Source organism: Aspergillus candidus (genome assembly GCF_002847045.1).
Source record: "Aspergillus candidus strain CBS 102.13 unplaced genomic scaffold BDW47scaffold_43, whole genome shotgun sequence".
NCBI lineage: Eukaryota > Fungi > Ascomycota > Eurotiomycetes > Eurotiales > Aspergillaceae > Aspergillus > Aspergillus candidus.
In genome coordinates this window covers 179,205-206,782 of record NW_020194048.1, presented here as the reverse complement: position 1 = coordinate 206,782, position 27,578 = coordinate 179,205, and the positions used below count along the sequence as shown (strand labels likewise).

The 27,578-nt window shown below is 52.8% G+C and overlaps 13 protein-coding genes across 13 annotated transcripts; 8 read left to right on the top strand and 5 right to left on the bottom strand.

Annotated features, from left to right (window-relative positions):
* Positions 1 to 922: 922 nt before the first annotated feature.
* Positions 923 to 4,342, bottom strand: BDW47DRAFT_110052 (ATP-dependent Clp protease ATP-binding subunit). The gene has a single exon (XM_024813635.1). The coding sequence runs from the start codon at positions 3,922 to 3,924 to the stop codon at positions 1,141 to 1,143; it is 2,784 nt and encodes a 927-aa protein (XP_024669747.1). The 5' UTR covers positions 3,925 to 4,342; the 3' UTR covers positions 923 to 1,140.
* A 1,235-nt stretch (positions 4,343 to 5,577) lies between these two features.
* Positions 5,578 to 6,675, top strand: BDW47DRAFT_110048 (uncharacterized protein). The gene has a single exon (XM_024813634.1). It carries the CDS (start codon positions 5,947 to 5,949, stop codon positions 6,325 to 6,327), a length of 381 nt encoding a protein of 126 aa, XP_024669746.1. The 5' UTR covers positions 5,578 to 5,946; the 3' UTR covers positions 6,328 to 6,675.
* A 146-nt stretch (positions 6,676 to 6,821) lies between these two features.
* Positions 6,822 to 8,791, top strand: BDW47DRAFT_110047 (inositol-pentakisphosphate 2-kinase). The gene is made up of 2 exons (XM_024813633.1): positions 6,822 to 8,043; positions 8,101 to 8,791. The coding sequence occupies exons 1-2, from the start codon at positions 7,192 to 7,194 to the stop codon at positions 8,302 to 8,304; spliced, it is 1,056 nt and encodes a 351-aa protein (XP_024669745.1). The 5' UTR covers positions 6,822 to 7,191; the 3' UTR covers positions 8,305 to 8,791.
* A 217-nt stretch (positions 8,792 to 9,008) lies between these two features.
* BDW47DRAFT_133345 (glycoside hydrolase family 76 protein) lies at positions 9,009 to 10,641 on the bottom strand (the record flags this gene model as incomplete). The annotated part of the gene is made up of 4 exons (XM_024817812.1): positions 9,009 to 9,647; positions 9,723 to 10,312; positions 10,358 to 10,471; positions 10,536 to 10,641. The coding sequence occupies 4 exons, from the start codon at positions 10,639 to 10,641 to the stop codon at positions 9,009 to 9,011; spliced, it is 1,449 nt and encodes a 482-aa protein (XP_024669744.1).
* A 302-nt stretch (positions 10,642 to 10,943) lies between these two features.
* Positions 10,944 to 11,589, bottom strand: BDW47DRAFT_110045 (proteasome assembly chaperone 4 family protein). The gene is made up of 2 exons (XM_024813632.1): positions 11,352 to 11,589; positions 10,944 to 11,257 (listed from the first exon to the last, which is right to left on the bottom strand). The coding sequence occupies exons 1-2, from the start codon at positions 11,571 to 11,573 to the stop codon at positions 11,039 to 11,041; spliced, it is 441 nt and encodes a 146-aa protein (XP_024669743.1). The 5' UTR covers positions 11,574 to 11,589; the 3' UTR covers positions 10,944 to 11,038.
* A 665-nt stretch (positions 11,590 to 12,254) lies between these two features.
* Positions 12,255 to 13,504, top strand: BDW47DRAFT_110043 (short-chain dehydrogenase). The gene is made up of 2 exons (XM_024813631.1): positions 12,255 to 12,729; positions 12,780 to 13,504. Exons 1-2 carry the CDS (start codon positions 12,328 to 12,330, stop codon positions 13,410 to 13,412), a joined length of 1,035 nt encoding a protein of 344 aa, XP_024669742.1. The 5' UTR covers positions 12,255 to 12,327; the 3' UTR covers positions 13,413 to 13,504.
* Positions 13,505 to 13,795: 291 nt separating this feature from the next.
* BDW47DRAFT_110039 (carnosine N-methyltransferase family protein) lies at positions 13,796 to 15,674 on the top strand. Its single transcript, XM_024813630.1, has 2 exons — positions 13,796 to 14,019; positions 14,273 to 15,674. The coding sequence occupies exons 1-2, from the start codon at positions 13,904 to 13,906 to the stop codon at positions 15,393 to 15,395; spliced, it is 1,239 nt and encodes a 412-aa protein (XP_024669741.1). The 5' UTR covers positions 13,796 to 13,903; the 3' UTR covers positions 15,396 to 15,674.
* A 416-nt stretch (positions 15,675 to 16,090) lies between these two features.
* On the top strand, positions 16,091 to 18,117 carry BDW47DRAFT_60424 (dienelactone hydrolase). Its single transcript, XM_024819411.1, has 4 exons — positions 16,091 to 16,526; positions 16,607 to 17,041; positions 17,145 to 17,686; positions 17,819 to 18,117. The coding sequence occupies exons 1-4, from the start codon at positions 16,283 to 16,285 to the stop codon at positions 17,939 to 17,941; spliced, it is 1,344 nt and encodes a 447-aa protein (XP_024669740.1). The 5' UTR covers positions 16,091 to 16,282; the 3' UTR covers positions 17,942 to 18,117.
* On the bottom strand, positions 18,051 to 19,707 carry BDW47DRAFT_60420 (D-serine ammonia-lyase DSD1). Its single transcript, XM_024819410.1, has 4 exons — positions 19,309 to 19,707; positions 19,137 to 19,253; positions 18,585 to 19,074; positions 18,051 to 18,520 (listed from the first exon to the last, which is right to left on the bottom strand). The coding sequence occupies exons 1-4, from the start codon at positions 19,477 to 19,479 to the stop codon at positions 18,111 to 18,113; spliced, it is 1,188 nt and encodes a 395-aa protein (XP_024669739.1). The 5' UTR covers positions 19,480 to 19,707; the 3' UTR covers positions 18,051 to 18,110.
* Positions 19,708 to 19,780: 73 nt separating this feature from the next.
* Positions 19,781 to 20,450, bottom strand: BDW47DRAFT_110036 (uncharacterized protein). The gene has a single exon (XM_024813629.1). It carries the CDS (start codon positions 20,305 to 20,307, stop codon positions 19,924 to 19,926), a length of 384 nt encoding a protein of 127 aa, XP_024669738.1. The 5' UTR covers positions 20,308 to 20,450; the 3' UTR covers positions 19,781 to 19,923.
* A 156-nt stretch (positions 20,451 to 20,606) lies between these two features.
* On the top strand, positions 20,607 to 21,574 carry BDW47DRAFT_110035 (uncharacterized protein). The gene has a single exon (XM_024813628.1). The coding sequence runs from the start codon at positions 20,777 to 20,779 to the stop codon at positions 21,341 to 21,343; it is 567 nt and encodes a 188-aa protein (XP_024669737.1). The 5' UTR covers positions 20,607 to 20,776; the 3' UTR covers positions 21,344 to 21,574.
* Positions 21,575 to 22,297: 723 nt separating this feature from the next.
* On the top strand, positions 22,298 to 24,894 carry BDW47DRAFT_110032 (putative succinyl-CoA synthetase subunit alpha). The gene is made up of 10 exons (XM_024813627.1): positions 22,298 to 22,509; positions 22,565 to 22,572; positions 22,619 to 22,732; positions 22,785 to 22,928; positions 22,984 to 23,366; positions 23,419 to 23,626; positions 23,677 to 24,284; positions 24,340 to 24,371; positions 24,423 to 24,715; positions 24,773 to 24,894. Exons 1-10 carry the CDS (start codon positions 22,338 to 22,340, stop codon positions 24,857 to 24,859), a joined length of 2,049 nt encoding a protein of 682 aa, XP_024669736.1. The 5' UTR covers positions 22,298 to 22,337; the 3' UTR covers positions 24,860 to 24,894.
* Positions 24,895 to 25,119: 225 nt separating this feature from the next.
* On the top strand, positions 25,120 to 27,417 carry BDW47DRAFT_60404 (tRNA modification protein MTO1). Its single transcript, XM_024819408.1, has 2 exons — positions 25,120 to 25,241; positions 25,321 to 27,417. The coding sequence occupies exons 1-2, from the start codon at positions 25,135 to 25,137 to the stop codon at positions 27,290 to 27,292; spliced, it is 2,079 nt and encodes a 692-aa protein (XP_024669735.1). The 5' UTR covers positions 25,120 to 25,134; the 3' UTR covers positions 27,293 to 27,417.
* The last annotated feature ends 161 nt before the right edge of the window (positions 27,418 to 27,578 follow it).

Below are 27,578 nucleotides of genomic sequence, written 5' to 3'. Positions count from 1 at the left end.
GGTTGATATCTGAATGAGGGAGTAGCGGCTGTGGTTGAGGTTATATACAACCCTAATCGCAGTTGACCTTGCAGTTGCAGCTGCAGTAACAGTGATGGTAATGAAATAATAGAATTATTTCAATAATCCCTGCAAGGAATACAGCTGAAGTCTCCGATCGATCTCTCCTTCCAGCTCTGTCAAAACTGAACGACTCAGCCTGATAAAACTAAGCCCTAAACGGGTCTCAATAAAACTTCACTCCACCCACGAATTGGTAACAACCTCAATTTCCCCTGCTGTGACACAGTCCGAGACATCAGACATTCTTTCCTCCTGTCTGGGATTAGTGACATTCCTCAGCTGGATGATTACACTGCGTCTTGTTGTTCTAGAATAGTCCTGTAATTTCCGCTGTTCTACAGCCCTGCATAATGTCTTAGTCTTCTATATCTCTACATCTATATATATAACAGTAACACAATTGTTAATGGAACAACCCAGTCCCTAGGGAGTCACACGAATCCAACCAACTTGCCAACGCTGCAATGTAATCTACGCTTACGTGCATAGCATGGGACTCGCCGTAATGGAATTAGTTGCACGAGGGGGTGTGCTCGTTATTCGAGGTCTCTCTCATCTCCTAGGACTTGGATAGGTCAGTGTGTGGCAGGTATGAGATACTACCTATACACCTTGTACATACTATACTTCAAGACAATCTATCTTTGATCTAATCTATATTGCGACACATGGTGAAAGATGTCTGAGTTTCTGATGTACAATAATTGTCATACTGTCTAGAACCAGAACAACCAACGCAGGGTTACTGATACATTCATTTACTCCAAACTCTTTGTGGCGGGTGGAACAGAAGTATACTGGTGTTACTCTGTTACTATTCTTACTCACTACACAGGGTGTTTATCAGTTTTAATCAATATCAGGTAAAATTAAATGAATATTTTCAGTCAATCTAGCTGTATGTGTACATTTGAGGAAGTATGAACAAGGCTCGCGTCATGCCGAACGTACATCTGCAGTCTCAAAAATTCAAACAACAGAGAGAAAAATGTACAACAGGGAAGATTAAAAGAAAAGAAAACCAGAAAAGACAAAGAAACGCCCATCAATCATGAATCATAATCATACCGCAATCCACTATTCATAAAGATCCATATCTCCTCCCTCATCCTCCATCTCCGCCAGCGCGTCATCCTCATCGTCTAGCATATCCTGGTCTTCGACCTGCACGTCGTGGTTCGGCAGCACATCGATATGTCCATCGCGCATGATGACCTGCGCATCCTCGTTTTCGCGGATGTTCCCGCGCAGGATGAGCACCGCCAGCCGGTTGAGCACCTCGCGCTCGATGATCCGCGCCAGCGGCCGGGCACCGTAGGCAGGCGAGTATCCCGCCTCGCCAAGGTAATCCTTGACCTCCTCGGTGCACTTGATCTGCACCTTGCGTCCGTTCTCGTCCAGCCGGTGCTGCACCTCGCTGAGGCGCAGGTCGACGATCTTGCGGATTTCACGCTTCGTCAGACGGTTGAACACGATGGTACTGGAGATACGGTTGAGGAATTCTGGCAGGAAGTAGTCGCGCAGGGCACCCATGACGAGCTCACGCGTCTGCGGGTCGATCTGGCCTGTCTTGGTTGTCGGGCGCGCGAGGTATTCGGCGCCTAGGTTGGACGTCATGACCACGATGCAGTTGCGCGCGTCGACGATGCGCCCCTGGCCGTCGGTGATGCGCCCGTCGTCCATGAGCTGCAGCAGGACGGTGAGCACCTCCTTGGCGGCCTTCTCGACCTCGTCGAAAAGCAGGATCGAGAAGGGCCGGCGGCGAAGGCTCTCGGTGAGTTGGCCGCCCGCGTCATGACCCACGTAGCCGGGAGGCGCGCCGATCATCCGGCTGAGGGAGTGGCGTTCTTGATATTCCGACATGTCGAACCGGATCATCGCCTTGGGGTCGTCGAAGAGGAACTCCGCCAGGGCCTTGGTGAGCAGGGTCTTACCCGTACCTGACGGGCCGCAGAACAGGAAGCTGGGCGGCGAGTTCGGATTGCTCAATCCCGATCGCTGGAGACGGATGGCGTTCGACACCGACGTGACGGCTTCCTTCTGGCCCACGACCTGCTTCGCCAGATACCGCTCCATGTTCAACAGCTTGTCCTTCTCAGTGGTCTTCAGCCGGGTGACCGGGATGCCCGTCCACCGGGCCACGATCTCGTTGATCTGATCCGGACCGACGGCGTCGGCGAGCAGGGCCTCGCCTGCCTCGCCCGCCCGCGCCCGGTTCTCGGCATCCGCCTTGGCACGGTCGGCTTCCAGCCGCTCGATGAGGGTCTTGGTCTCGGGGATGGCGTAGTACCCGATGTCGGCGGCCGTTACGGTGTCGCCGGACCGCTCGGCCTCGTCGCGCTTGACCTTCAGGCTGTCAAGCTTGATCTTGGCGTCTTGGATGGACCGGCTGCGGCTCTTCTCGCTCTCGTACTTCTCCCGCATGGGGCGTAGCTCCTCGGAGACATTGGCGGCTTCCTGCTTGGCCGCCTCCAAACGAGCCTTGGAGGCATCGTCCTTTTCGCGCTCGAGCGCGTGAATTTCGATCTGAAGCTGGCGCAGTCTTCGTTCCAGGGTGTCCAGAGCCTCGGGCTCGGACTCGCGGGTGACCCGCACGGCGGCCGCGGCCTCGTCGATCAGATCGACGGCGGAATCGGGAAGTCGACGGGCCGTGAGATATCGCGCCGCCAACGTGGCTGCCGCGACGATGGCGGAGTCGAGGATGTTCACACCGTGGTGCACTTCGTATCGCTCTTTCAAACCACGGAGAATCGAGACCGTCTCAGACACGGTGGGCTCTTTGACGAGAACCTGTTGGAAGCGGCGCTCGAAGGCCTGGTCCTTCTCAATGTACTTGCGATATTCGCCCAAGGTGGTTGCACCGATACAGTGCAGCTGACCTCGCGCGAGCATGGGCTTCAGCAGGTTCGCGGCATCCATGCCGCCCTCACCGGTGGTACCGGCGCCCATGAGGAGGTGAATCTCATCGACGAAGAGAACGATCATGTCCTTGGAGTCCTCAATTTCCTTGAGGACGCCCTTCATGCGCTCTTCGAATTCACCGCGGTATTTGCTGCCCGCGACCAGCGATCCGACGTCCAGGGAGAGGAGTTTGCATTGTGCCAGGTTGGCCGGGACGTCGGCGTTCACCATGCGACGGGCCAGCCCTTCGACGATGGTCGTCTTTCCGACACCCGGTTCGCCGATGAGGACGGGGTTGTTCTTTGTCCGACGGCTAAGAATTCGGATGACCCGCCGGATCTCCTCCTCACGACCGATGACGGGATCGATCTTACCCTCGCGGGCCAACGACGTCATGTCAATTGTGAACTTTTTCAGATTCTCATTTTCGGCCTCCGAGTCCGCCGTCTTCGAGTCCACCCGTTTTGTGCCACGGATCTGTTGGACCGCGTTTTCGATGAGTTTCACGTTCGGGATATTCGAGTCGGCCAAGCATCGCTGGACCTGCGAGTCCTGGGCGGTCGCCAAGATGAGGTGGTCTACGGCCACGTAGCTATCCTTCTGGGTTTTGGACAACTCCGTAGCCGATCGTAGGACCTTGGCGAGGGCGGGCGACACCCCGACGGTTTCGGGGGGAGGATCTTGGCTGGGGAAACGGACGAGCTGCTTCATCAGCGCCCGTTCCAGGAGTTGGGGGTCCCCATGGGCACGCTCAATGACCTGACGGAAGAGGGAGGCGCTGGCGGACTCGTGAGAGGAATGGACTGTGGTTTGTTGATCTTTCGACTCGTCGGGCGATGGGTCTAGTAATGCCACTGCCAGATGGATCGGGAGAATCTGAGAATGAGAGTATTGCTCGGCCAGACCACTGGAGTCCAGCAGAGCCTTGTTGGCTCTATCAGTGAACTGAGCGCCGTTCATGATGAAACGACGATTGTGGAATTCACGAGGAGTGATTTTGTGCTCAAGTCTGTTGTGTGAGATGTGTGATTATGGAATAGTTTTGATGTGTAAGGTTGTAAAGTATTTCTTCGATAAAGAGTCTGCAGATTGACCAGGATGGAGGACGAGACAGCAAGATATAGGCAAGATTGGGCAGCGTAGAAAAGACTCGAGAAGGCGGATGACGACACGAGTGTCTTCCACCGCCTTCCAGAATCCCCGCGGCCTTTCGAGATCACGTGAGCGGGTTCGCGCTCCATCTCGATATACCATGATGATCACTGTTCTACAGTAGCTGCTTCGTTTGTACGCTTCATACATCATGGAGGACAATAACAGTAGCATCATCAACTATGCAACGATCAAAGCACGAGGGGGGAAATTATGGGAAGAAACGCCGCCTCATGCTCCTCAGGCGGTCATGATAGATCGGGCAGAATCGCCCCGGTCGGCCTGACCGTTATGGCATGACTCGCTATGATGTCAACCGTCAACAGGTCTCCATGTCATGAATCTCGTCTCCGATCGGGGATGACAGCCATCGTGGATCGACTTGTTTTCATACTCGTTCCTCCTATGATTCGTTGACTAGTCGCCCCCGATTCGGATCTCTGGTGTGGGTCTGAGCGTTATGGATCAGGATATCTGACAACACTATGGAGCACTCCGTACTAATATACTAGCAGGCTAGCAGCCTTGCTCCCCCCACCACTCGTATCCAGCGATGCAGTAAGATCGCAAACCGGCCCTGTTCCTTATCTCTTCGGTCTGCCGCTTGTCCACCACTGGAGTATCAGGCAGGATGAACCCAGAGAATTCAATAGGCAGATGGGGCTCTTTGGATCTTGGCGACTGTTCTACAAGTCGCAAATCCAAAGGCAAATGCGGGGTTGAGATTGCACGCATGGAGGGGCAGGGAAGGGGTACACAGTCAAAGTAAAGAAAAAGAAAAACTCCGTCACAGTTCATCCTTCCATCCATCCACAAGCATCGGTAAATGGCCTTTCCCCATTCAGTGTCCGGATCGGACCACTGCATTGTGCAGGCCACTGCAAGGATGTTCCAATTGTTTTGTTGATTTTTGATTTTTGTCTTGTTCTCTGTCCGCCTATCGTCTTCCCTTATTTTGCCTGGTGCAGGGACCGGCAGCGTCCCTCTGATCGAACGGAATGTACAGCAGCCCCATTATCGACGCCATGCGTCTCGGGTTTTCGGGTTTCGAGTTCGTCGGTGGTCAAACACCTTTTGAATCTGATGTATCATCTTCGGGTTGCGAATGGGCTGAGCCCCCTTGCTGAGGTTGATCCCGACTGGGAGTGTCATGCAGTTGCGCCATCGTACCCTTGTAGTTTTCCCCAGATTGTCTCTTCCTGACGACCGTGGTTCGTTCCTGACCATCCCTTACCGCCGGAGAATCCCCATTTATCCACCGACCTTATCATGAAAGAGGGGGTGTTCGTCTAAGCGAGTGGCCGGTCCATCATCCTCGGGTCTTTGCAAGGGATCGCCGGTGTTGGGCAGAAAAACGGAAAGATCAGGGGTTCACAATAAGTATATCTATTATATATAGAGAGAGACATGATGTATAGATTGTGAGAAGAAGAAAAAGATTAAGATATAAAGAAAGGAGGAGGAAGACGAAGAGAATGTAAAGTGGATGAATTTCGGGCGGATACTGCGTCATCCCCTTCAGCCTGAGGCTCCTAACCGAACCATCGTGACTTTTTCTGCTTCTTCTTTTTTCTCTTTGTGACTTCAACTTCATCACTTTTCTCCTTCCTTTCCCCCTCTCTGTCTTCCCCCTTTCGATATTGCTTCCCTGGTTTCAAGTGTTCCACAATCAATCAAGCATTCTCGGGTGGTCTTAACCCCTCTAATCCTGGACCCTCTCGGCAAGCGGTGATCAACTGGCGTGGCAAACCTGTTCCTCCGACTAGTTCCATCCCTGTCCAGTCTGACCGTTTGCTTTCGCTCGGTCCCTCGTTTAGCTCGATTATTTGCATGATTCTTGCAGCCTTCCTTTTCTCCGCCTTGCTCCAACGAATCTCCTCTCTCCCCACTTCGAACCACGCTTCAGAGCCTGTCATTCGGAGCCCCAAGTTGACCGCCTCTTGCTCCAAACCCCTGGTACGGCGCGAACGTCTGAGTGCCCGACGCCTTGTGATCCGGCATTTCGCATTGCTGACCTCATCTTGTTCCTTTTCACTCTTTTTTTTCTGTTTCTCAATTTTGATATCTCGTATTTCTAATCCAGAGACTTATCTTTTCTGTTGCGCATCATCTAACCCAGTGCGTCAGGTGGTCTCAATTGCACCCAATATAAAAAATCGTCTCGATCCACTTCTGTTCCCCGACGATCTGATTGGCATGAGTTCGGCCTGAGTCTGGCAAGGCCAAGCGCCACCGTTTCCTGGTACGATCAGAAACCCTGTGCTGGGCGTCTTTTCTAGATCTGGGGACCCTCTCCCGCTAAACGCGATCGGGTTGGAGGATTATCTCTCCGTTAGCCTTCTGCCGGGTCGTTTCTTCCACCGTTTCTGCTTGGAGGAAGGTGTTTCCAGAAGGTTGAATGCATCAGCTGAGCCTGACCGTCAGAGATTCCATAAATTCCGTCATCGTCACCTTGGATATCCGACGGAGTGGTTCGGAAGACCGTACCGGAGCGAATTGACTAAAATTTGAGAACGCTTCCATCGCACTTTTTCTTTTCTTTTCTTTTTTTTTTTTTTTATCTTTCCATTCTTCTCTTCGCTACTTTTTTCTTTGATTTTCTTCCGATTTCTTTCTTTTCCTGATCCCTTTTTAGGAAAGGGAGAGAAAAAATCTTGAAGGAAAAGAAGAGAGAAGAAAAGAACAACAGAACGAAGGGGAAAAGGAAAAGGAAAAAAAAAAAAAAAAAGAAATCCTTATCAAACACCCCCGACATCCAGTCCGGCTAGTGTTTGGGTTTCATACATTCTTTCAGGCCTGTCCAACGATCTACATCCTCGCGCATGGAAAATCGTTTTTTGCTTTTTCACAATCAGCTCCACGCGCTGCCCGCCCCATCGCACTATTTAATGAACGCCCAGCTCTCGTGCTCATCGGCGAGAATTCATACATCGCAGGACGTCGATCTGCTTGGTCAAAGCGTCCCGAGGTCAACCCTACGGTCGCTCGTCTCGAACCAGCAGGGAGTCGTCGTGCCGGCCATGATTCTTTTCGTCGAACATCTATCTCCAATATTTTCATTGACGACTTGAACGGATGACCAAATCGAATTCCCTCGAGCTCCCCGTCGGGGCTCGACTCGTCTACCTGGCGGAGGGCGGCGCCAACATCATTTACCGCATCGTGGCGCCACTCGCGAACGGAACCTACGGGCCCAAGAATGGGATCTCGGGGAGGGGGCACGTGGCCGGCGCCTTCGAGTCGCATGCTGTCCCGAAGGAGTTGAGGGGAAAGCTGCTGCGTCTCCGAAAGGACACCCCGTCCGGGGTTCCGTACCAGGAGATCTCCCGGAATTTCGATCGCAACATTCGGCCTCTTTTTAAATCGGAGGAGCTCGTGGACCAGGAGCTGATCCGCCTTCCCCTAGGCTTGGTTTCGTGGTGCAACGAGCAGCTACGTCTCGCGGAGGTGAACGGCCGACGACCGAAACGACGCCATGGGGTGTATCTTTCCCTTAACGAGCCCTTTGGGCTGCTGGTCACAGATATGACGCCGTTCGGCGACCCGCGGACGGTGCTGGCCGAGTTCAAACCCAAGTGGCTACTACAGTCGCCAACGGCGCCGGGAAATGCGCGCCGGTGTCGCACCTGCGCGTTGCGGGAACTCAAAAACCACGACGATCGGAGACGCGGGGGCCAAGATGAACCCTCCTTCTGCCCGCTCGACTTGATCTCCGACAAGTTCGAAAATGTCCTCCGGGCCACCCGGTTCATCAAAGGCTGCAAAGACCAACGGCGCCTGGCACGGATCCTACACCGAAACCACACGCTACACAGACTCGTGGCGCACCAAGTCGCCATGGGCGATGTGGGACTCCACGGTCCCGCCGCGCACTCCCGGGACAAATCCCTCGCCATGACCCTGCGGGACTGCACCATGTTCATCAAGGTAAGGCAACGATGACGTCATGGAAAGATGACCGCGTCACTGACGGAACTCGGCCAGATGTCACGGGACGAAGACGGTCCTGTCGAAGTGCGACTGGGAGATTTAGATTTGAAGACGGGAGCCGGCGGGAAAGCCAAGTACTGGCAAGATCTGGAACGGCAACTGATTGGCGATGGATGGTACATGGGGCATCACAGCGGGATGCATGCCAGCGAATGCGCATTGCAAGGGCCGCGAGGATGTCCCCAGCCATCGATATAGACTTTTATTTCTTTTTTTCTCCTTCATTTCTCCCTCTTCTTTTCCCTTCTTCTCTCCTTCTTCCCTCTTTATCCTTCTTCTTCTTCCTCTGACTTTTTCTTACACCTCTTTTTATTTCCCCCCTTTTTCCTCTATATTTTTTATTCGATATATACCTACCCTTCATCGGAATGTTTCCGCGTCCGTGCGACTTACGAGGCTAAACGGCATGGCGAATGGGATTCGGCAGCCCCATTCCTTGGATGCACGTGGCCCTTGCACTGGTCTCCTATTTTCTCTTCTCACTTCTCTCTTCTCTTTTCTTATTTTCCTCGGTCATGGTTGGTGGGTTCTGTTTCAGCGTGGCAATCGGATATCCCTAGCATTGTGGTTCTGGTTACGGTATGGAGTTCGGTTTGGACGGTCTACATGAGGACTTGTCAAGTTCATTCTAGCATACCCATTATACTTAGTGTTTACAATATTATTCCACGAGCATTGATTCTCATTTCTCCGTTGATTATAAGCGATGGATAGTCACTTGGCAGGTCGAGTGCGTAGGGACAATGCGAGATATGAGCCTAATGTCATGGTTGGGGGTGTCTGCATACCAGTGCATACCATCAAGGACTTGGAAGCTATACAGCGGTTGAGATATCTGGAGTATATGTTGACTATCAAGTCGTGAAGCCCTAGACAACAATATAGTATACCATAGTATAACACTAAGAAACCCCCCAATACAACGCCCCAACAATAACCACCACCATAAACATCGTGAAAACAGCTGCCCCGAAGCGATCCGCCCCGGTCACTCTCACTCTTCCCTTTCCACTTCCACCATTCCCATTCCCATCCCCATCCCAATCCCAATCCCAATCTTCACCATTCTTCCCTTCATTACCCCCTCCACCTCCACCTCCACCACCAGCAGGCCCCTTCCCACCCCCAGTACTAATCCCCCCCTTCCCAGCCGTAACCCTCCCAGTCATCCCCCCACTCAGTAAACCCTGAAACACCTCCAGCGCAGCCATCTGCTCCCCCACCCCAACACTCCCATCAAATACCACCCCACTCGTCCAGCACAACCCACACACGCCCCCAGGCCCACTACACTGCCTCGCCGCAGCAGCTGCCGAAGCGCGCAGTTTGGGCAGGAGCAGCGGGCGCGTGAACGGCGCGATCTGCATCGTGTGGGCCATGAAGCGCGCGAGGTACGCTTTGAAGGAGCGTTGGTCGGTGTTGCAGGTGTGTGTTGGTTCGCAGGTGATTTCGCTCATTATGTTGGATTGGGCGAAGAAAGTTGTATCTAGGCTGTGGATTATTTGCGTGATGCGCGTTTGCCAGAGGGGGGAGTTGCCTGTCTGTGGATAGCACAGGTTGGTAAGTAGAGTCGGTAGGAGTGTGGATGTAGGGAGGGGAGAAGAGAAGAGACACACAAATTGATACATATGCGCCGCCCCGAGCAAATACAACCCCGCATTATAAGTCCACTGCAGCGTATTGAACACCGTACAATTACTGCGCTCATCCGTCCCATCGCGGAAATGGAACTCCCCATCAACAAGCCCAACAGCAACAGTCCAATCCCACACCCTCTCCGCCCAGTCCGCGTACCCCTCCCTCCCGGTATAAACCGCCAGCCGCGCAGCAAGATTAAAGAAACACCCATTCGACACCGTATTCTTATACGTGAAGCCGTTATTGAAGGGGAAAACCTGCCACTTGAGCCCGCCCCCACAGGAGGTGTTATCCCACCGGGCTACCTGCGAGTGAAAGACAGCTTGCGCGAGGGCGAGCCATTGAGGCTTGTCCGGGGGTGGGTTTGGGTACTTGGTTTCTGCGGCGGACATGGCGGCGAAGGCCCAGAAGGCTTGGTCGTCGTTTCCGAGGGTGCGGGATTGGTTGGGCGGCATGTAGTTGTTTTCGGGGCCGGTTTGGTGGAGGAGAGCTTGGGTGGTGAGATTGTTGTAGGTGTCGTCGCCGGTGTAGTACCAGTATTCGACTAGGGCGCCGAACATTGCTCCGGCTGACTCGTTAGTAGGTATTGTATTTGTTTGATAGGGAAGACTACCTTCCCACCAATAGTAGGGCTCCGGTAGATTCCCTGGGATGTTTCCTGGTTGGTGACCGTTGTAGTATGCCATCATGCCAGAGGCTGCCTGTTTAGCTGCTTTTTTGATAGATTCTATTTCGCGGGGGAGTCAGTCTAGAAAATTTCAGGAAGAGTGCAAGAAAAGGGGGTGTCTGACCGGGTGAATCAAGGTCCAGCTGGATGGACTGCGCTGTCTGGGCCAGCAGGAGTGTGGCCCATATGAGCGAGCATCCTAGCGATGTGGAAGTCTCGAAGAACCACATGAGTATATAAATGTAAGTGCAGTAGGCTATAGAGTGACAAGTCGGCGGTTCATTAGATATAGGCGGATGGGACAGTGGTAGCCAAGTTAGGGTTTAATGACCGAATGATTTGTGAATTTGAGCCCTAATCAGGGCAGGATGATGACAGACAAGATTCAACATTTTTTGGGAAGTATAAAGTTGAATTCAAACATGGATACGTAAAAACCATGCTTGTTTGTCAATTCAGACTTCCGACTAGCTGTATGGTATATTCCAATCAGAGGTACCACTACAACTGACGAGATGGACAGATAGAGGACTTGTCTTGTATGCAGCTAACTCAATGCGTATCACAGTCATAGAAATCCAATCAGTACCACAGCCTAAAGAAGCACACTACCTATCTAGTTAACTGCTACCGCTTTCCCCATCTCTCCATAACCGTCTCTACAATCTTCACCAGCCCCTCCATCTCCTCTTCAACCGTCAATTCGAGGGCGGTGGCATCGATGCTACACCCCACATACACAGGGACCCCCATACGACGAGCCAGGATCTTAGCGATCCGCGTCGTGTATTCCACCGAGGCCGCGGTATAGATGGTGGTGGAAATCGCCGCGCGCGGATTGGTGCGCTGTACTTGTCAGGCATCATATTCACTAGGTACCATGGTCGAGTCTCCAGCGACCATGCATGCCATTTGGCAGATCGGTCGGACGGGCACTTACATCCGGCATCGCATACACGAAACTACCCATCGAGGCTACGGAGCCAGCCGAGTCCCCTGGGGTGGTCGTGGAGAGGAAAACCATCGCGCAGGTCTCCAGGAAGGTGAGATGGACGTGTGCGGTGGTGTGGAGTGCCTTGGGCAGCGGAAATGATATCTCCTGTGGTTTGAGCTGCGGCGTAAGGTCCGTTGGGGACTGCTCTGGGGCCTGTGTTGTGGCCATTTTGCTTGTTTGTAAATGTAGATAGGTCGGATGTACTGTTGATGATGGAGAAGCTGTGGAGACAAAGGCCGACATCCCACCTGGTCACGTGCCAGGAACGTATATTTAGATCGCGTCTGCTTGACACTTTTGATTACAACTTCATCACAAGCTAATGATATGGAAAATCATCATACAGCTTCCGACCAAAAGGTCTGCACTATCAAGTCATGGAGTTATTAAGATCCGATCAAAAGAGCTTCCGTTGATATATATTGGCCATACTTGACATCAACCGACATCTTTGTCTACGCGTATCCACAGGATTGGTCTCAAATGGGTCACTCTTGCTTTATTCTTGTACCCCATCGGCGAGTCGATTTAAGCAGACTGGTGGGGGTTTTATTTGAGCTCTTACCGCCGTACTATTCTCCCAAGCAGCGTGGACTTGACAGCGTCATCTCAGGACTCTTCATGAAAGAACACATCCAAGTGGTGATAGAACACTACCACTGAGCGACACTGGATTCAAGTGCCCGTCTAAATCAAGGTAATTCTTGATTAGCAGCTTGGTGTTAAACGATGTGAGCACGAACTCAAGTAATGCCGGATTCGATCCGATTCGGTGGCGCCCAAGCCGCATCATCCTGAGATCATGAATACGTCCCCGCACAAGATGTCATGAGAATTTGTATTTGACAGCTCTATCCGTCTCCATCTACAATTGTACTTTATTAGTTTATCCAAACCTCATCGTTAGTACTCCAAACACCATATGTCAATGGTATCTCGAGTCCCCTTTCAGCTCTCTGGTCGGTATGCAGAGCCCAATCGGTGGGAACTCATCAACGGCCCCGGCGACTCGCGCGTAACGGGAAGCCAAGTCATCGAAGATGAGTGTCTAGCCGACCGTTGGACCGACAAGGTGGTGCTGATCACCGGCGTTTCCTCTGGAGTCGGTGTAGAGACTGTGCGTGTATTGGCATCTACCGGTGCCACTATCTTTGGTACAGCCCGGAATCTCCAAAAGGCGAAGGAGGCTTTGGGTTCTTTGCTTGATACTGAGTGTGTGAAGCTCCTATTGATGAACCAGACGGACCTTTCGAGTGTTCGAACGTGTGTCGCGGACTTTCTTAAGCAAAGTTCTAAGCTGAATGTTCTTATTAACAATGCGGGTGTGAGATTGCTTTCCGTTCCTTTTCTTTTTCAATATCTCACGTCATATAGGTGATGAATACTCCAGAAAGTCGTACCAAGGATGGGTTTGAACTTCAGTTTGGAACAAACCACCTGTCGCATTTCCTCCTCTTCTATCTACTAAAAGACGTCCTCCTGGAAACGGCCCACGCCACGCCAAACTTCCACTCCCGTGTCATCAACATCGGTTCATCAGGCCATCGCTACAGCCCCATCCCTTTCGACAACGTCAATTTCGAAGGAAACTACAACGGCTGGCTTGCTTACGGATCCAGTAAAACAGCCAATATCTACATGGCCAACCATATCGAGCGCCTCTACGGAGCTCATGGCCTCCACGGCTACAGCCTACACCCTGGGGCTTTCGTGAGCCCCAACCTCCAAAAATACTCGCAGGAGAAGATGAAGGCGGCGATGCAAGACAAGCGCACACAAGCGTATCTGTCCAGTCTCGGACAAGCCTGCGCGACTACTGTGTACGCCGCTGCCTCGAGCGAGCTGGAGGGGAAAGGTGGTTTATATTTGGAAGGGGCTTCTGTGGTAGTCCATCCGGCCCCTTCAAATGGGGATGGGCTTGAATATGGATATGCCAGTTGGGCATTTGATGAGACTAAGGAAATGGAACTGTGGAGGTTGAGCAAGTCATTGGTAGGGGTGGAGTAAACTAAGATCTATTCTTATATACGTTTTATTCGACCCATGATTTCGGCCCTTTTAACTCTCACCTCATCAATTGTTTTGGGCAGAACAGTCTGGCCTTTTAGTACCAAAAGTGATGATCCATAAAGGCATAATAGCTTCAATCTTGTAAATTAGACGGACTGTCTAATACTTTGCTGATCCTTACTAGATATACGTGTCGGAAATGTCAACGAAATGAAATGTTGACACTAAAATACAGTAGAAAATAGTGTGACGTATTATCGAAGGCGGTCAATAAGGGAGCAGATCTGCCAGATTTTGGAGGCGGTCTGGCGGTCATCTATCGCGTCTTTTGTGATGGGTTTGAACAATCCCTCCTCTCAATATCAACCACTATATATCCTCGCAATCGGTGTGCTCTGGACACATCGCTGCTTCAATAAGATAATCTGGCAAAGTTGAAGCGAATTGCAGTGCTCTCACTATCTACAGTGTGATCATTCATCCTCATCATGACTGTCTATCCCCCCACCGACGACTCGGAAACTCGTAGCTGGGCTGGGGATTATGATCCATTGTCCGATCCAGAGGACCGGCGAGTGCTCTTTGCGGCTCTAGATTCATTCAGGTGTGTGAGTTTATAAGAATGAGTGGTTACTGGCGGTGGAGGATCTCCCATCAATTTTATGTCCTCCATGGTACCCCGCGGTGGGGTTGCCGTTGTGCTTGTTCCATACATTTACATACTACAACGTGGTTCATGATTCTGTCCTGCTTCTGTCCCTTGCGTATTTGAATGTCTACTTTCCACCCATAATAGAGCTTTCTACCACACTGCCAATCCGTCACCTCTGTGAGTGGTCGCCCGCTGACGCTCTCAGGCAATACCGGAGAACAGCCCACGCCAACACCACCCACCGGCGACGCCAGGCGTTCTATGCACTCCCGCCTGCACACTTGCAAATGCTGTCAGAGCCGCCGTTCTCCCTGCTGGACAAATTCAACCGCGTGGATGAGGCCATCGATGTGAATGCCGATATTGCAGACGCCATTCTCGCCACGGGCCTCGCCTCCTTTGAGATCGAGGAGAGTAGTGACCCTACCGATGGTAGTCGGAAGTGGCGGGAAACTGCCACATCTTCGGACGTCAACAAGGCATATTCGACCATTCGTCAATTCTACCGGGACTGGAGCGCCGAGGGGGCAGTGGAACGCGAGATCTGCTACGGCCCGGTGCTCCGCGACCTTAAGGAGGAATTCGCCAAGGAAAATGCCACGGAGGAAGAGATCAAGGTCTTAGTGCCTGGTGCCGGTCTCGGGAGATTGGTCTTTGAGATCTGTTGCGCGGGGTTTGCCGCGGAGGGCAATGAAATCTCGTACCATCAATTGCTGGCCAGCAGCTGGGTCTTAAACCACACGTCCGGCCCGCAACAACATACGCTGTATCCCTTTGCGCTGCAATTTTCCAACCTCCAGTCGCGCGAACAACAACTCCAAACGGTGCAGATCCCGGACATCCATCCTGGAGCGGCAATGTATGAATCCCTCCAAGAAGGTGGGCAATTCGGGACGATGAGCATGTCTGCGGCCGACTTTGTGGTGCTCTACAGCAGCCCATCCAACAAAGAACAATACGACGCCGTCGCCACCGTCTTTTTCATCGACACCGCACCCAACCTCATCCGCTACGTCGAGACTATCCACCACTGCCTGAAGCCGAACGGCCTCTGGGTCAACGTGGGTCCCCTCCTGTGGCATTTCGAGGACGTCGACCACCGCGTGAACCAATCCTCCCCGCCCGAGGGGAAACCCCAGGGGATCGAGGAGCCCGGGAGGGTGGAGCTCACCGAAGAGGAAGTGTTTGCTTTGATTGAGCGCATGGGATTTGTGATTGAAAAACGGCAGCCGGAAGATGAGCGACCGCTATGTGGGTACATCCAGGATCCCCGTAGTATGCGGCAGAGCCTCTATCGGCCGTCCCACTGGACAGCGCGGAAGAAATGAATAAACCTGTCTCCCTTTCTTTTCTATTATGAACGCATCCTGCGATGACCCATCACGTCTATCAAACAGCATCATATCAAGCCTTTCCAACATGTTTTATCTCATTTGTCCACCAGCATCACGTGAAGATATTCTTTTCCTACTTGTGAGGTATTTTGAAGCGGATCCTTCGATCCTGTTCTTCTTTCTTGGTCTACCTGTATCACTCCGAAGTTTACAGCATGTACTACCTATTGGCAGGCTATAGTTAGTTACACACACAAAGACATTGGGGCTATATGGTCACACATTATGCTTCGCCGAGTCGAATGTTATATATAATTTATATATAGTTCCACCATGATAATCGTCGTCTATTATAAGAAGATCGACCATTCAAGTCTAACATAAAAACTTGGACGGACCTTATACTACAAAAAAGTGACATGATCAAGATTGTTAGGGCATCGGATCGTCACTCTAGAGCCCAAAGTGGACCACCAACATCTAAACACTAACAAACTAGACATGCACGATCATACAAAGTACAGACCGATGATCAGTAATATAACCTGCTAATTACAAAAATGATTCCAACAATCTCCATCAGTTAATATATATCACCCGCTCTGATTGCTCCATCCACAATCATCTGACAGCCACAGGTCCCGATGACGTCGGTCAACCGCGCGATGACGTAGCCCTGTCAATTCCTTACAATGTCAATTCATTTCGATCTCCATTTATATCCATGGGTCAGTCTCCCGTCCGGTTCGGTCATGCCGTTGCCACAGCGTTGGCTTGATTTATATGGATAAGAGGAGACTTTTCAACTACTCACTAGAGGTGTATTTACCACCATCAGTTCGTACAGTCTGATCGACATCTTAGTACCAGTGTGAAACAACATGGCCACTATATCCATCAACGCCCCCGGAGCCAGCGGCTTCCTCTACAACAATGCCTCCAACGTCGCCCGACTATGCATCTCAGCCGAAACCCCTGACTTCGACGCCGTCTTTCTGCGCGAGTGGCAAGACGAGGGCTTCGAGGTCGTATATATCCCTTATAACGGGGGCGGCAAGGAATACGAGCAGCAGTTACGCTCTGTGAAGGAGGGTTTGGGCGTGGGGGAGAATTACGCTGTTCTGGGTGCGTTCCCCGTCCACTGCACTCTTGCGTCCTAGCTTCTCCGGTGATAATGATCAACTAACGCAAGAGGTGTAATACAGCCTTCGGCGACGCAGCAAGCTACTGCCTCGACTACTACCTTAAGCCCACAGCGTCCAGCCGCCTCTGCGCCCTAATAGCCTACTACCCGACCGCGATCCCAGACACGCGCTCACGGTTCGCGCCCTCCCTGCGCGTCCTCGTCCACCTAGCCGGTACAACCGTCGACGTAGTCACCACGCCGACTGCGCTAGGTCTCCAGGGTAAAAAGCGGCGCGCGACCCGCGAGATCAACCCCGGTATTGGAACCGGCGAGCGTCTGAACTTCGGGTATCCGGCCTATACGTATGAGGTTGAGCCTGGGTTTGCGGAGCATGACCTCGATGAGTTCGATCGGTTGGCGGCGAGTCTGGCGTGGTCGCGGTCGTTGGGGGTTTTGAGGAAGGCGTTCAATAAGGATTTGGATCTTGAGGCGAGGTGGGAGGAGCATTTGGATGGTGTGTTTCCCCCCTCCTCCTCCATTCTCCCCTTTTTCATCATGTGTCCATTTGCGTGGATGGGGAAAGCATCTTGAATTCAGGTAGACTAACAAGATTCTAGCAAAATTCTTTTCCATGAAAATCTCCTCCACAATGGAACCCTACGTCAACCACCTCACCCCCACAACAACATACACGCCCACGCTGAGCGGTGGAATCGGCGCCCACGCTCTCCGCCGCTTCTACGAGCACCACTTCCTGCGCCAGCTACCTCCCTCCATGCACCTACGGCTAATTTCACGCACGATCGGCGCGGACCGTGTCGTCGACGAGCTGTACACGTCTTTCGAGCACACGCAGGAGATTCCGTGGCTGCTACCTGGTGTCGCGCCGACAGGTAAACGCGTTGAGATCGTGCTTGTCAGTATTGTCAGTGTGCGCGGGGGAAGGCTTTACTCTGAGCATGTGTACTGGGATCAGGCGAGCGTGTTAGTTCAGGTAGGATTGCTGGATCCGAAGCTGCTGCCGCGCGAGGCGCAGGATAAGACGGATCGGATGCCTGTTGTTGGGAGGGAGGCTGCGAGGCGGGTCTTGGAGGAGAATCCGGAGGAGGAGGGGCAAGGGCGTCGCGATTATCATAACCGGTTGATTCGGAGGGCCAGGGCGAAGAAGCATCAGCGTGAGGGTGGTGGTGGTTCGGCGGTGGCTACGCCGGGCGTGGAGGAGTCTGGGACGGAGCTGGGTGGGAAGGACGATAATGTGGATCATGGGAAGGGGAAGGTTGTGCAGCGGGAGGGGAAGAAGCCGGGGCCGGAGGTCGGTAATGCTAATGGTGGGGAGGAGTCTACTGGTAGTGGAGGAGGAGGAGGAGGAGCACAGTCCAAGGCGACGGTGGAGGACGCGCAGAATGAAGATTGACAGACTACTAAGAGTCCGAACCACGAAATGTATACCCTATCGTCTATGATGTTTCTCGTCGCGGTGTGGTGGTTGGGACTGTGCTGTGCTGGTCTTTTCCTTTGTCTAGAGTATTGGTATCTGCGGTTGAAGGGCTGCTTTCGTTTTATATCTGTGTTCAGGAGGAGATCTACCACCCCTTCCACGGCACCCACGTCTCGCGCACCACGTCGTTTTCGTCTACGACGTAGTACGCAAAGTGCTGAGCAGCTGTGATGCACGCGTGCTGACAGCGCAGCAGCACTTTCTGACCTACATGGAATGAGTCCTCGATCTTCTCGGATGCCGATCCGTCGATCAGACCCAGGATGCCATGCTCCTGCGACATGCGCACAATCTTCCACTGCGGACGGTCGGCCACGTGCCCGAAGCCAGGGAAGTCGCTCGTCTCCTTGGAGAGGGCGACCGTGCCGGCGTTGATGAGCGCCTCGTTGCGCTCGGGGTACACACTGCAGACTTCGGCGAGGACGCGCACCGCCTGCTGAGACTCGCTGACGAGGCCGGTGCTGACCTGCTGGAGGTCGTTGCACGGGTAGTTTCCTGCGCGGTACTTTGTTAGTGATAGACCATTGGTGAAAGAGTCGCCACTCTGTACGGGGCTTACCGGCGTGCAGTTCCAGCTCCATGCTCTCCGGAAGGTTCTTCTTCAGTGTGTTCACCACGTGCGCCGTGGGCGTCGACCCTACGGACAGGACGATCTTCCCGTCCCCGGGAGCAGTCAGGTGTTTCGATGCTTCAATCACTCCCGCGACTTCGGTCTCCAGGACCTCGACTGCCGCCTCCTGCGATCGACACCCGTACGAGTGGCCCGCGTGGCAGTAGAGGCCATCCACCGTGGCGGCGGGAGAGCGCTCAACGCGCTGGATCAGCTTGGGTAATAGCGGTGAGGCATTCTCCATGCCGGCGCGGCGGGAACCGACGTCGATTTTGATAAAGACGGGCCAGGGTGCGGGGGCGGGAGACACAGATTGGGCGTATTTTTCGAGAACGTCGACCTGTTGCTCGTTGTCGATCATGAGAACGATGCGTAGGGATTTGGCGATCTCGGTGAGGCGAGGGAGGGCGCTGGGGTAGATGGGGATGCCATAGAGACACTGTTTTGTCAGACCTGTTCTTGATCATGATTGATTGTTCATTGAAATAGAGGGTATAGTACCTCGTCCAAGATTCCCTCTTTGGCTAGGGTAAGAGCACCTTTAATTTCGGCCAGTGTCGAGGCCACGATCTTCCGGTGGACACCATTGCCGAGCATCATGCGCGTCACCTCTGTTGACTGTTTGAGTCAGTTGTGGGTTACAGTTTATGGGTATATATTTTGTAATTCTTACCTTTAATGTCTTCACATGGGGTCTAAATGCAATGTCTAAATCTTTCACATCTTGCAGGAGAGCTCCAGTGTTTCGTTCCAGGACCGGCTTGCTCAAAACGAGGGACGGGGTGGGCAGGTCAGTGGCCGGACGGCCAATGTACGACTGGTGATTCTCCAGGGAAAAGTCCATGATAATAGTGTCTCTGCAGATGTGCTAGAAATCAGCCGGAAAGGAGGCAATTGGGGGAATCAATGTTTGTCGGTTGTGGAGTTGGAGATGGAGACAGATGGAGACAAGATGGAGGGGAAGCTTATCGGGTTGGTGCCTCAGGCTGTCACGCTTATCGATAAGATCTGTTTTTCTGCAGTCATTCTGGGGTAAATGGTTCATTCTCCATTTCATCATGCACTTTACAACAAATGAGATAGCAATGATTGGTTCAATTGGTATGATATTCCTTGGCAATTCTTCATAAAAACCGTGATCTGACAAAATATCTAGCATAGTGAAAAAAACATGCTGGAAACAGCGCAAACCAATCGATGTCTTCGGAGCTGACACCAGTCCGTCCAACAGTCCGACAAAGCTTCATTTGATCATCCACCACGGAGCTCCCCAAGGCAATAGGGAGAACTATTGCCAGTGAGGGGATTGAGGCGTCATTACGATAGCTTTTCTCCAGTCACACTTTACCAGCTTTTCCATCCTCACGCGCCGTTCTTGTAGCATCTCCTCCAGTATTTCCATCTCGATATTGACCCGATTTTTCTCATCCAACCCTTGAACAGATTTGGCTGGATCGAGTTGACTCTCCTTTGGCGCTTTCTTGTCTTTCGTCTCTTCGGGATCTGGAATTATCCCCAGCAGAAGTCCACAGAACATCACGATTCCTCCGAGGAGGAAAACGGCAACAAGCGCCGGAATTATGAATTCAACCAAAAGCTCGGCGAAAAACCAGACCATTATAAAGAAGCGTCTGTAAAAGGGATCCTCATCGTCTGGTAACCGAAAGAGCATTGTTACAAGCAAGACGGATACTGAGCAATTTGCTTATAGGGAACCTGTGGAATTGAGGAATTGGATAACCCAGAGGAGAAGATGGACGATGACCCTAATCAAGTTTAGGGACACTAAAATCTGATAGTCCTGCGGCAGCCTGCATACAACATCCCGATGATTCGATGAATCGCTGCGGAGAGGTTGACTTAGTCTCTTTGTTCCGCGCGAAGACCCATTATTGCGTGATGCCTCTGATTTGCTGGCTATCCGCTGGAAGCCTGTTTCCGATGTTGCGGAATTAACTGGATGTTAACATGCTCGAGCATATGCTTTGTTGAGGGTCTCTGCCAGGTGCTAGAGTGCCTTGGGATAAAAGGCGCAGGCATCCCCACAACCCGATTAGTGTACGACACTTCAACCATTCATTAAGCTGCCAAAAAGCCCTCTTAATGGGGCTTTTCTCTTGAGCTTTGTGCCTCGACCGAACATGTTTATCTCGAAGTCGATCCTCTGCACCGTCGGCATCATGGCCACTGCAGTCACTGGTTACAAGCTTGCGTTCCATAGCAGCGCATTGGGTCAGTGTAGGGGGCAGTTTCTGGGTTCTTGGTCCGGCGGTCCCGACGCAGGATGTCGCACGGACTATGTGGGCGTGGCCCAAGAAGTTGTTGTCACGAACGACCGCGGCGGGGACCATGACAATACCGTGGTTTTCTTTAGCTCGGATGACTGTAATGACGCGAATGCCATTGTCATGAGCCAAGGTGGCTGCATGACGATTGACTCCGATGTCTCAAGCTACAGCTCCTTCAAGGTACTCGAAGAGACCACGAGAGGGACCCGAGGTAATACCGAAAAGCTTGGGTCGCACGACGCTGATGTATCCCCCGCCCATCACGGAGACGCCTTCGAGTACGATAATGCAATTTTTCGTTGGCACCAACTAGCCCAGGGAGTCTGGTCCGGCGTTCTGGCTGACGAATGGGATGACAATATCCATGTCGCGAGTAACGATGTGTCGGATAATCCCGAGCCTACCCATTTGGCGATGTGATTTCGATGATCTTTCGCCCACTTTCTTTCTAGGTGTATGTATGCTGGGGCTGCTGGCGTCAAGAATCTCGGGGCCGCTCTCGTGGATTAAGCTGCATTTTATGCACTAAAGTTCGGCAAAACTGTTCGGGAATTCCCAAATACGCCGCTTATCGTAACATCTGTTGGCGGGTTCTCGTGAACTACCGTCACAGTAATCGACAACAAGTGGTCGCCTGGGGAAGAGGAGCCAGGTCAATGTTGGGGTCTTGGAAATGGGGCCGACGTTCTCAAGGGGCCTATTAAGAGAGCAACCTATTTTACAGATCTCGAGGCCGTAGAGCTTGTGCTCACTCTGCAAGATGGGAGGACCTCGACCATTTCTATTGCGGTCACCAAAACCGGAAACAAGTCTGAGTGTGACGTTCCTGCAACTGGAGACAAGGCCTGATTGCCCGGCCGTGTGTGGAAAGGAATGCATTGCGGATGAGTCCCAACAAGGAAGATCTATACCTATGATAGGCTGCTGCCATACGATCACTAATGAGGCCAGTTTCACTCTATATATATCATGAATATTTTTCCAAAGAGACCCACTACCAAGGCACTAGAAGAATACCATCTCTAGTAGTCGGGAAGCCTGATAGTCGGTGGATCTATTATAGGATACAAGCAATGCAGATTCAACAGTTATATATTTATGTTGTAACCTGTATGTATCAGAAATTTTTCTCATTTCTTTCAAGAAATAGTTTCTAGCCAGTAAACATACACGGATTCTTGCCAAAAGCATCCTACCTACGTAAATGCGAAGAACTCGGTTGCATATGCATAAGACGGCTTTATCCATATCACCGAGGCTATACAGCCGTTGGCCTCAGGCCGCTCCCCGGTCTCGGACATGACCCCAACTTCATCCCCGCACAACTAACCCTCCTCCTCACACCACCACTGCTGTGCGCCCTTCCATCCTACGGGCCAGTTGCACTTGTTTTGGCTGTTATATATATTCGAGAATGGCAAGGCTATGCTCTCTTCCCGCGCGGGCGCGGAATTTCCCTATAAACCAACCCTCTAGCCGCCCGTTGAGTCGCTTCTCCACCTCGTCGCGACGATCAAACTACGCCGATACGCTTCCCAATCTCAAAATCGGTGCTCATACCAGGGTTCTGTTTCAAGGATTTACTGGTTGGTATCTCAACATTGCCTCAATTGCATGTTGCTCTGCTAACGTGCCCTGCAGGGAGACAGGTATTGAGCCTCGGTTCCCGTTGACGGATAAAGCTGATACTCTCAGGCCACGGCCAATGTCAAGGAGTCGCTGGCATGGGGCACGAGGATTGTAGGGGGCGTCAAACCGGGTGTGGAAGGTGAACACTTAGGTCTTCCTATATTCCCATCTGTGCGGACGGTATGGTCTTGTGGAGGCGTAAATGCCTGGTCTGCGTACTGACGGGATGTAGGCCCAAGAGAAGGCGAGGCCGGACGCCTCTGCTATCTATGTTCCCGGGAACCAGACTGCCCAGGCCATTGAAGAAGCCATCGCAGCTGAGATTCCTTTAGTGGTAGCTGTTGCAGAGCATGTTCCCATCCATGATATTTTGCGGGTACGTTCTATCATGTCTGCGAAGTATCCGGTTCCTTACAGATACATCCATGCAGATCCACTCCATGCTACAGACTCAGTCTAAAACAAGGCTTGTCGGCGCCAACGTGCCCGGTATCATTTCGGCGATCGGAAAGTGCCGTATCGGCTTCCAGCCGTTGCCCTGCTTTGCGCCCGGTAACGTAGGCATTATCGCCAAATCGGGCACACTGAGTTACGAAACCGTCGCCTCGATCACGAGAGCCGGGCTCGGTCAGAGTTTGTGCATTAGCATGGGCGGTGACTCTCTAGCCGGGACGAATTTTGTCGACGCTCTAACGGTTTTCGAAAATGACACCGATACGGAGGGCATTGTCCTAGTTGGTGAGGTTGGTGGGATCGCGGAGATCGAGGCTGCGGATTGGATCAATGACTATCGTCGCCGAACTACAAATCCTAAGTATAGATCCCGACTCCCTATATATCCAGTGCTCAAACTAATCCTACCGAAGGCCGATTATGGGCCTAGTTGGTGGTCTGCAGGCTCCGCCTGGACGGGTTATGGGTCATGCGGGGGCTTGGGCAGCGCCTGGTGAACCGGACGCAAAGACCAAGTATCAGGCGCTGGAGCGTGCTGGGACGGTCATGGTCAACCACCCCGAGAAGTTCGGAGAGGGAATGAAGACTCTTTTGAGCAGCCGCCCTCGTGTCGGTTCAACAGTGCGTCTTGGACCTTATAACCAACTGGTGAAATGCTAACTTCTATATAGTCTGCTATTTCGGGAAATCAGAAGAGGGGTCTGCATACAATGCGGCGTGTTAGGCCCAAAACCACAACCCGGACGCCGACGAAGCAGACCAGGTCTCTCTACGTCAAACAGTTCCAGGCCCTTGACATGCTGAAGGAAAAGTCGATTGCAGTCCGTGAGACTGCGCCCTCAAAAGGGGACTTCTTCGTGACTCTCACCGTCGATAGGACATCATTATCTCCTTCCATTCTTGCGTCCTCAACAGCGGACTTTGAACCCTCTCTCACAGGCCGGTTCCCATTTCCCTACGCCAATCCGAATCTAGGCGCCGGATCTTCGTTGTTGAAAGCTGTCGGGGCTCACCTTCACACCCCAGATGAGGCCTTTGAGAATCTGGCTCAGCTGATTCAGAGTTTATGGCAGATATTCAAAGAAAAGGAGGGTTTTCTACTAGAAGTCCGCGCGAACCTCTCGACCAATGGCCTGGAAGTCCGAGGAGCGCGATTTGGGTTTGATGATGCAGCTTACAAGAGCTCAGGGCGTCAAGAAGCACTTCATAAACTGAGAAACAAGGCAGAAGAAGTTCCCGAAGAAGTGGAAGCAGAGAAGGATGGAATCGTCTACGTGAAGTATGTGTCCCGAATTCTTACCATGGCCACCGCTGACAGCTTCATCGAAATTCAGGTTGGACGGTGAAGGCAGCATTGGTACACTAGGTAAGACACCCTGGAACCGCGAGATCTTAACCATCACGCTAACCCTTACAGTGAACGGTGCCGGCCTAGCGATGAACACAGTCGACGCCCTCACCATCCACGGAGGGCACTGCGCGAACTTCCTCGACACCGGTGGCAAGGCGACTTCGGAGACCGTCAAGTCCTCTTTCCGGATCATCTGCTCTGACCCCCGGGTCAAAGCAATCTTTGTCAACATTTTCGGGGGGCTGACACGGTGTGACATGATCGCGGAGGGCATCATCCTCGCTTTCCGTGATCTGCACATGCAGGTACCGGTCGTGGTGCGACTGAGAGGAACAAACGAAGAAGCAGGGCAGAAGATGGTTCGTATCTACTCGTGATTTACCCATTTCTGCAATTAGTGCTAACGCGACATATAGATCGCTGAGAGTGGACTGCCTCTGCACGCCTTTGATGGTTTCGAGCCCGCTGCCAAGAAGGTGATCAGTCTGGCTAAAGAGGTATGAGATGTTACGTATACGAATGTCGAGCACATGTCTAGATAGAGGATACATTGCCGTCATCAAATAGAGTCAATAAGGCCACAAGGCCATAGACTTGGATAGACGAAAAATACAGTCAATACCATACACGATAAGAGAAATCCGTAATTTTCATCCGGCTATCTAATCGGGTCATCACTTCTCCGATCCGGTTATCAGCTTCCCACGTGATGCAGATTTTCTTTCCTTCTTGTCAACACCACCAGAAGCCCAACATCCTCTGCCATCGACCCATCATCATGGCTTTTCGAATTAGGTCGCTGGCTGTCCTTCGTTGGGGCCTTGGTTCGCGATTGCGCACATCGGCAGTCAGTCGCGGGCTGGCCACCGTTTCCGACAACTCGCGGTAAGTACAGCGTGCATCGTCAATTTTCCGCATCACTTCCTGGGCTATGCACTAATCATTATTACTTGGAAATCACCAGACCATACGATGTCGTCGTCATCGGAGGCGGCCATGCCGGCTCAGAGGCATGCGCCGCGGCAGCTCGTTCCGGCGCTCGCACCGCACTGGTAACGCCCTCCCTATCCAACATCGGCGTTTGCTCGTGTAATCCGAGCTTTGGCGGTATCGGCAAAGGCACGATGATCCGCGAGGTCGACGCGATGGACGGCGTGGCAGGACGGACAATCGACAAGGCGGGCGTCATGTTCAGGACGCTGAACAGATCCAAGGGCCCTGCGGTTTGGGGACCCCGCGCGCAGATTGACCGCGATCTGTACAGGAGGTACATGCAGGAGGAGCTGCTCGGGACGGAGGGGTTGAGTATTGTAGAGGGGAAGGTCGCGGATATCGTGGTGTCAAAGGAAGGCGTGGAAGATGATCCGGTGGCGCAGGGCAAGATCGTGGGCGTCAGACTTGAGTCTGGAGACGTGATCCCCACCGGGAGGGTGGTCATCACGACGGGGACCTTCCTGGGGGGTGAAATCCATATTGGACTCGACGTGTTTCCGTCCGGTCGGATGGGTGAAGCCGCTACTTTTGGACTGAGCAAGTCGCTCCGTGAAGCTGGGTTCCAGCTGGGTCGCCTGAAGACGGGTACTCCGCCCCGGCTGGACGCGAAGACGATCGACTTCAAGGGGTTGGAGGTCCAGCATGCCGATTCGCCGCCGCAGCCTTTTTCGTATGTCAACGACACCGTGCAGGTGGGAGATAAAGAGCAGTTGAACTGCTGGATGACTTACACGAACGACGCCGCCCACGGCATCATCCGCGAGAACCTGGAGAACTCGATCCACATCCGCGAAACCGTCAAGGGACCGAGGTATTGCCCTTCGTTGGAGTCGAAAATCATCCGCTTTACGGACAAGCCGAGACACACGATCTGGTTGGAGCCGGAGGGCTTTGCTCCAAACGATGTTATCTACCCCAACGGCATCTCGATGACGGTCCCTGCTGACGCGCAATACGAAATGCTCCGGACAATCGAAGGCCTGGAGAACGTGACGATGCTACAGCCCGGCTACGGAGTGGAATACGACTACATCGACCCTCGCAACCTAAAACCGACCCTCGAGACCAAGTTAATCAGCGGCCTCTACCTCGCAGGCCAGATCAACGGGACAACGGGCTACGAAGAAGCCGCCGGACAAGGCATCATCGCCGGCATCAACGCCGGCCTGTCCGCCCAAGACCGCCAGCCACTCACCCTCCGCCGCTCTGACGGCTTCATCGGTATCATGATCGACGACCTCATCACGAAGGGCGTCTCCGAGCCCTACCGCATGTTCACCACGCGCAGCGAATACCGCATCACCACACGCGCCGACAACGCCGACCAGCGTCTGACCCGCATGGCGCGCGAAGCGGGCCTCGTCTCCGACAAGCGCTGGCAGCGCTTCAACGACACACAGGCTCAGATCGCCGAACTCCAGACCCTCCTCAACAATACCAAGCTTTCCTCCAGCGCCTGGGCCCGCAAGGGCTTCCGCGCCCGCACAGACACCTCCAAGCGCTCGGCGCTCGACCTCCTCTGTCTCGAAAAGGTCGATATCGACGCCATCATCCCCCACATCGACTCCCCAACAGGCACAACCTACACGGCGAACTCCTTCGCAGAGGACATCAAGACCCGCGTCTCGATCGACCGCCGCTACGCAGCCCAGTACGTCTGGCAGGAAGCCGAGGCGCGCAAGTTCCTCAAAGACGAGAACCTCCTCCTCCCGGCGGATCTGCGATACGCCCAGGTCCACGGCCTCAGCAACGAGGAGATCCAGGCGCTGGAGCTCGTCCGCCCTGAAAGCATCGGCATGGCCAGACGCACGGAGGGCGTCACCCCGGCTGGTGTTCTCAGGTTACTCCGCTACGTTCGCAAGAACGCTACCACCGTCGCGGCGGATACCCTGGACGAGGGGCAGCAGCCTCCTGATCAGACTTTGCAGTCGGCTGCTTCTTGAGCGGGCGTCTCCGTTTGTATACCATACTATACCACCCCATACCATACCCCTGAAACATGTATCATAGACTTTGCTTTTTTAATTTAGCAGCAGCAGCAGCAGATAACGGCGCTAGGACACGGCGCACTTGATCATTGACTCATGATTGTCCTACTTTTCTTTCTGTATCCATACTTGGCTCTGATAATACATATCTACATTATAGACAAACTCTATCAACCTAACAACAATAATCGTATGTATCGTATTCTTGAAACGATCTTAGGGTAATTCTATCGACAAAATA

Coding starts and splice junctions, on each gene's coding strand:
- BDW47DRAFT_60420 (XM_024819410.1), bottom strand. CDS start 19,479: ATGGACTTTTCCCTGGAGAATCACCAGTCGTACATTGGCCGTCCGGCC. Junction 19,254..19,308: donor CCCATGTGAAGACATTAAAG/GTAAGAATTACA, acceptor TGACTCAAACAG/TCAACAGAGGTGACGCGCAT. Junction 18,521..18,584: donor GGAGCTGGAACTGCACGCCG/GTAAGCCCCGTA, acceptor AGTACCGCGCAG/GAAACTACCCGTGCAACGAC.
- BDW47DRAFT_110035 (XM_024813628.1), top strand. CDS start 20,777: ATGTTTATCTCGAAGTCGATCCTCTGCACCGTCGGCATCATGGCCACT.
- BDW47DRAFT_110047 (XM_024813633.1), top strand. CDS start 7,192: ATGACCAAATCGAATTCCCTCGAGCTCCCCGTCGGGGCTCGACTCGTC. Junction 8,044..8,100: donor ACTGCACCATGTTCATCAAG/GTAAGGCAACGA, acceptor GAACTCGGCCAG/ATGTCACGGGACGAAGACGG.
- BDW47DRAFT_110036 (XM_024813629.1), bottom strand. CDS start 20,307: ATGCTCTTTCGGTTACCAGACGATGAGGATCCCTTTTACAGACGCTTC.
- BDW47DRAFT_110052 (XM_024813635.1), bottom strand. CDS start 3,924: ATGAACGGCGCTCAGTTCACTGATAGAGCCAACAAGGCTCTGCTGGAC.
- BDW47DRAFT_110043 (XM_024813631.1), top strand. CDS start 12,328: ATGTCAATGGTATCTCGAGTCCCCTTTCAGCTCTCTGGTCGGTATGCA. Junction 12,730..12,779: donor TTCTTATTAACAATGCGGGT/GTGAGATTGCTT, acceptor CACGTCATATAG/GTGATGAATACTCCAGAAAG.
- BDW47DRAFT_60424 (XM_024819411.1), top strand. CDS start 16,283: ATGGCCACTATATCCATCAACGCCCCCGGAGCCAGCGGCTTCCTCTAC. Junction 16,527..16,606: donor GGAGAATTACGCTGTTCTGG/GTGCGTTCCCCG, acceptor GGTGTAATACAG/CCTTCGGCGACGCAGCAAGC. Junction 17,687..17,818: donor GGTTGATTCGGAGGGCCAGG/GCGAAGAAGCAT, acceptor GTGCAGCGGGAG/GGGAAGAAGCCGGGGCCGGA.
- BDW47DRAFT_110045 (XM_024813632.1), bottom strand. CDS start 11,573: ATGGCCACAACACAGGCCCCAGAGCAGTCCCCAACGGACCTTACGCCG. Junction 11,258..11,351: donor TCGTGTATGCGATGCCGGAT/GTAAGTGCCCGT, acceptor TGACAAGTACAG/CGCACCAATCCGCGCGCGGC.
- BDW47DRAFT_110039 (XM_024813630.1), top strand. CDS start 13,904: ATGACTGTCTATCCCCCCACCGACGACTCGGAAACTCGTAGCTGGGCT. Junction 14,020..14,272: donor GCGGCTCTAGATTCATTCAG/GTGTGTGAGTTT, acceptor TGACGCTCTCAG/GCAATACCGGAGAACAGCCC.
- BDW47DRAFT_110048 (XM_024813634.1), top strand. CDS start 5,947: ATGATTCTTGCAGCCTTCCTTTTCTCCGCCTTGCTCCAACGAATCTCC.
- BDW47DRAFT_110032 (XM_024813627.1), top strand. CDS start 22,338: ATGGCAAGGCTATGCTCTCTTCCCGCGCGGGCGCGGAATTTCCCTATA. Junction 23,367..23,418: donor CGCCGAACTACAAATCCTAA/GTATAGATCCCG, acceptor ATCCTACCGAAG/GCCGATTATGGGCCTAGTTG. Junction 24,716..24,772: donor AAGAAGCAGGGCAGAAGATG/GTTCGTATCTAC, acceptor CGCGACATATAG/ATCGCTGAGAGTGGACTGCC.
- BDW47DRAFT_60404 (XM_024819408.1), top strand. CDS start 25,135: ATGGCTTTTCGAATTAGGTCGCTGGCTGTCCTTCGTTGGGGCCTTGGT. Junction 25,242..25,320: donor ACCGTTTCCGACAACTCGCG/GTAAGTACAGCG, acceptor GGAAATCACCAG/ACCATACGATGTCGTCGTCA.